Source organism: Sapajus apella, unplaced genomic scaffold (assembly GCF_009761245.1).
Source record: "Sapajus apella isolate SASKATOON/1434 unplaced genomic scaffold, GSC_monkey_1.0 scaffold1989, whole genome shotgun sequence".
Taxonomy (NCBI): domain Eukaryota; kingdom Metazoa; phylum Chordata; class Mammalia; order Primates; family Cebidae; genus Sapajus; species Sapajus apella.
In genome coordinates, this window is record NW_022438915.1 from 46 (window position 1) to 5,181 (window position 5,136).

At 57.1% G+C, this 5,136-nt stretch overlaps 1 protein-coding gene across 1 annotated transcript; it reads left to right on the plus strand.

Annotated features, from left to right (window-relative positions):
- Positions 1-1,748: 1,748 nt before the first annotated feature.
- On the plus strand, positions 1,749-4,697 carry HSD17B1 (hydroxysteroid 17-beta dehydrogenase 1). The gene is given in 9 exon segments (XM_032273130.1): positions 1,749-2,182; positions 2,185-2,236; positions 2,641-2,700; positions 2,703-2,798; positions 2,940-3,047; positions 3,050-3,118; positions 3,285-3,378; positions 3,951-4,128; positions 4,215-4,697. Coding segments are annotated over 9 exon segments (1,002 nt in total). The 5' UTR covers positions 1,749-2,065; the 3' UTR covers positions 4,443-4,697.
- The last annotated feature ends 439 nt before the right edge of the window (positions 4,698-5,136 follow it).

Sequence of the window (5,136 nt, forward strand, 5' to 3'; positions counted from 1 at the left end):
CCCTGGTGGGTGGGATAATAAGAGGCAAAGAGTGACCCCTCTCTTCCACACATTCATACTTTTTATTCAAACTTGTGAATACTCACACTATTAATAATCGTGTGCAGTCCCATGACTTCCAATACTACTTACGTGCTGATAACCCCCAAGCAAAGAAACCCTTTCATGCCTTCAACCCACTGGCTCCCACAAACTCCAGATCTGTATCTCCAGCTGCCTACTGGATACATCTCCACTTGATGCAATGAACTTCTGGAAACCCCAATTCCAGACTTCTATTCTTACCAGCTTTCTTGAGCAGCGCTGCTCCAAGTGTGACCCAAAACCAGGGGCGGCAGCAGCAGCCCCCTGAGCTGTGAGACAGCAAATTCTCAGGCCCTACCTTAGACCTGAAGCAGAAGCTCCGTTGGTTTATTGTTTTTGTTTTTGTTTTGAGACGGAGTCTTGCTCTGTCACCAGGCTAGAGTGCAGTGTGGCAATCTCGGCTCACTTCAACCTCCACCTCCCGGGTTCAAGCGAGTCTCCTTCCTCAGCCTCCCGAGCAGCTGAGACTACAGGTGTGCCACCATGCCTGGCTAATTTTTTTTTTTTTCCTGAAACGTAGTTTTGCTCTGTCATCTAGGCTAGAGTTCAGTGGTGCGATCTTGGCTTACTGCAATCTCTGTTTCCCGGGTTCAAGCAATTCTCCTGCCTCAACCTACCACATAGCTGGGATTATAGGTGTGTGCCACCATGCCAGGCTAATTTTTGTATTTTTAATAGAGATGGGGTTTCACCATGTTGGTCAGACTGGTCTTGAACTCCTGACCTCAAGTAATTCACCTGGCGTGGCCTCCCAAAGTGCTGGGATTACAGGCGTGAGCCACCGCACCAGGCCCAATTTTTTTGTATTTTTTGCAGAGATGGGTCTCACTCTGTTGCCCTGGTTGGTCTTGAACTCCTGGGCTTGAGCAATCCCCTTGCCTCAGCCTCGAAAATTGCTGGCATCATAGCATGAGCCACCATGCCCAGCCTCGAAGGATATTTTAAAGGATAGAAATAAACAGCCATATGAAGAGATGCAGACGGGGGGCCTGGCAGGGTCCAGAGCTGGAGCTTCTATCTCCATAGCGCTGGGGTTACGTCACCCTCCGGGCACACAGATGAGTTCTTCACCTTCCCGTCAGCCTCCACACCTTCAGCTCCCAGAAGATCCCTGAACCCTGTCCTCTGGGCCTTCATGGAGAACTTCATTGGCTTCATGATTGAAGCATGGACAACTGTGAAAATGTGTTTGGACAAAAAGGGTCTGATCTAAGCCCAGCAAGCCTGGTCCAGATTCTTCCGGCCTTTGTGTAGCATTCCTTTCTCCATGGTGTGGGGCAAGGACCCACTCTGGAATGAGGATCCTACAACCCCCATCAGATTAGAGTCCTGCCTCGGGCAGGTGAAAAGACGACACGAGAAGGTCGGAAGAGGAGAGGCTGTTTTCTGAGTCCTGAGGCGCCCCAACGTTACAGTGAAAGATTGTAACTGTGGTCATGTGAGTTATGAGCTAGGAACTGTGGATGAAACCAACATACATACAATCAACTCCAACCTCCCAACGCCTTCCCTTTCTTTTTTTTCCTTTTTTTTTTTTTTTTTTTAAAGACGGGGTCTCACCATGTTGGTCAGGCTGGTCTTGAACTCCCAATCTCAGGTAATCCACCCGCCTTGGCCTCCAAAGTGCTTGGATTACAGGCGTGAGCCACCACGCCGGGCCAATGCCTTTCCTTTCACAGGCTCTGCAGCAAACTCCGGTCACTGTCATTGTTCCTGTGGCCCAGAGAAATGCCCAGGGAAATCTGCCGAGGATGCCAGTCCGTGCCCACATGGGAACCCACACCTGCTTGTAAAGCCTTCCCTCCCTCTGAGCAGCAGCCAGGACAGTTTGGTGTTCCAAGCAGTGGGCTCCTGTCTGTTTTGACTCAGAACAGGGTGGGGAGAGCAGGCCAGGGACCCGCAGGAGGGCTTATCCTTGAGATTGCGTGGGAGACACAACAAGAGGTGGGGGCCCGCGGGTGGGGTGGGGTGGAGCAGACCCATGAGACCACCCCCTCCTTCCCAGCCCAGAGCCCCAGCTTCTCCCCACAGTCTCACCATGGTCTATACTATGGTGCTCATCACCAGCTGTTCCTCAGGCATCAGCCTGCACTTGGTGAGATGGTGCCAGTGCACTCCAGCCTGGCATTGGACCCATCACATAACTTCATAGGTATAGATAGGTAAGGACAGGGATGGAGGTAAGGGAGGAGCTGGCTGGGTGTGGTGGTTCATGCCTGTAATCCCAGTACTTTGGGAGGCCAAAGTGGGCAGATCATGAGGTCAAGAGAACGAGACCATCGTGGCCAACATGGTGAAATGCATCTCTACTGAAAATACAAAAATTAGCTGGGCATGGTGGTACACACCTGTAGTCCCAACTACTTGGGAGGCTGAGGTAGGAGAATCACTTGAACCCAGGAGTCGGAGGTTGCAGTGAGCTGAGATCGGCCACTGCACTCCAGCCTGGGCAAAGAGTGAAACTCTGTCTCAAAAAAACAAAAGAAAACAAAAAAGGGAGGAGCCCTTGGAGGCCAGAAGGGAAGTCAGATCTTCCTCCTCTCCCCTAATCTCCAGTGTACGCCACCATGAGGGACCTGAAAACACAGGGCCAGCTGTGGGAGGCAGCCAGGGCCCTCAGGACTCCCTGGAGATGTTGCAGCTGGACTTAAGGGACTCAAAATCCGCGGCCAATGCCCAGGCATGCGTGACCGAGGGCCGCGTGGACATACTGGGTAAGCCTCGAGAAACACTTGGGCTCCTAGGAGCCTTCTCCGCCCTGCGTTCAAACCACCAAGTCCCGAGGCCCAGGGAGCACGAGGGCACAGGCCGGGCTGAGGGTGATGCTAAGGCCGCTGGGGCCTCTGTCCCCGCAGTGTGTAACGCGGGCCAGGGCCTGCTGGGGCCGCTGGAGGTGCTGGGGGAGGACGCCGTGGGCTCCGTGCTGGATGTGAACGTGGCAGGGACGGTGCGGATGCTGCAGGCCTCCTGCCAGAGATGAAGCGGCGCGGTTTGGGGCGCGTGCTGGTGACCGGGAGCATGGGAGGACTGATGGGTGAGTGGCAGGGACAGGGCCGCAGCTCCAGATTCTTCGCGTGTGGAGCTGAGCCTTGAAGGCAGGCTCCGTGGGGAGGGGCAGTCAGCTTGGAGGGGCACCGTCTGCCCGGGGATGGCCCCCTGGTTGCTGAGCCTCGGGAACCTCGTCTCCCCCCACCACCAAGGTCTGCCCTTCAATGACATTTACTGCGCCAGCAAGTTTGCACTGGAAGGCTTATGCGAGAGTCTGGCGGTTCTGCTGCCGCCCTTTGGGGTCCAGTGAGTAAACACCCCCTTCCCCTCGCCCCGCGAACCCTCTGAACTCTGATGTAGAGACCCCAAGCACCCCGTCTTGCGGGAGCCACTCTGGGGCTATCTCCCCGACCCTCCCTGCCCGGTTCACATCTGCTGTGTGCCAGGCACTTGGGCTGGGCGCATGGCATGCGTTGTGCCATCTGCTGACCTGGCTGCTGAAGTGTCGGTATTGTCATGCGGAAGCTTGGGCCCAGAGAGGTTAGGTGACCGACCGGAGGTCACACAGCGGCCAGGGACCCCGCCAGGGTCAAATCCTGTCACCAGGGCTCCCTCGCAGGCTCAGATGGATGTGGGAAGGCTGCTTGGGCAGGAACCGGCTTTTAAAATGCTCTGGTTATTCCCAGCGCCCTTTCTGCCTCGCTTTGCGGCACAGCGGTGGTGCTCTCGGTCGCGACCGAACCAGGGTCGGGGTTGGGGCCGGGGCCGAGGCCGGGGCCGAGGCCGGGGCCGGGGCTGGGACTGGGGCTGGGGCCGGGGCTGGGGCTGGCGCCTGGCTCGCGTCCGCCCCCGCCCACTTGCCGCTCTCGGTCCGACAGCGTGAGCCTGATCGAGTGCGGCCCGGTGCACACCCCCTTCATGCAGAAGGTGTTGGGCGGCCCCGGCGGGATGCTGGACCGCACGGACACCCGGACCCGCCTCCTCTTCCACCAATACCTCCAGCACAACAAAGAGATCTTCCGCGAGGCCGCGCAGCGCCCGGAGGAGGTGGTGGAGGTGAGCGCCGGGCCGGACTCTGGGAGCGGGGACGGTGCGTCCTCCCGTGCGCAGCCGGGGCCAGAGCTCCCTTCCCGCCGCCGCAGGTCTTCCTCACCGCTCTGCGCGCCCCGAAGCCGGCCCTGCGCTACTTCACCACCGAGCGCTTCCTGCTCCTGCAGCAGATGCGCCTGGACGACCCCAGCGGCTCCAGCTACGTCGCCGCCATGCACCGCAATGTGTTCCCCAAAGAGCCCGGAGAGGCCGAGGCTGGGGCCGGGGCCAGTGGGGTGGGGGACCCTGAGCTGGGTGATCCTCTGGCCGCCCCGCAGTAGAGGCTCCCTCAGCCGCTGTCTTGCTCCCTCCTTTGTCCCCTGGGTCTGTGTGGTCCCTGGGGATGAGGCGGCAGTGGCGGCTGTGGATGGCTAATTAAGACAGATCGCCTTAGCCCGGTATACCTGTGCGACTAGGCCAGATGGCTGTCGCCTGTAATCACAGGGGTTTGGGAGGCGGATCCAGGAGGATCGCTTGAGCTCAGGAGTTCGAGACCAGCCTGAGCAACACAGTGAGACCCCTATTTCTACAAAAATGACCACAGTGGCATCATTCCTTGAGCTCAGGAGTTGGAGGCTGCAGTGAGCATGATCGGGCCATTGCACTCCAGCCTTGGCGACAGTGAGACCTGTCAATCCATCAATCAAATCAACCAATCAATCAATGGACCAACTCAGAAACTGAGATCCAGAAAGAAGCCAGCCCAGGGTCACCCCTCAAGTCCACAGCAAAGTTCAGACATAGTCTCTGGATACCCAAAGGGCATCTGCAGGAGGAGTTAGGTGGGACTTGGGTTGGGTAGAGTCAGGTTGTGACCTGGACCACATTAGCCAGGAGACCTCAGCCACGCTCCTTGCTCTCTCTGAGTCTTTTCTTTCTCTTTTTTCTTTTCTTTTTTTTTTTTTTTTTTGAGTCAGAGTTTCACTCTTGTTGCCCAGGCTGAAGTGCAATGGTGTGATCAAGGCTCATGACAAC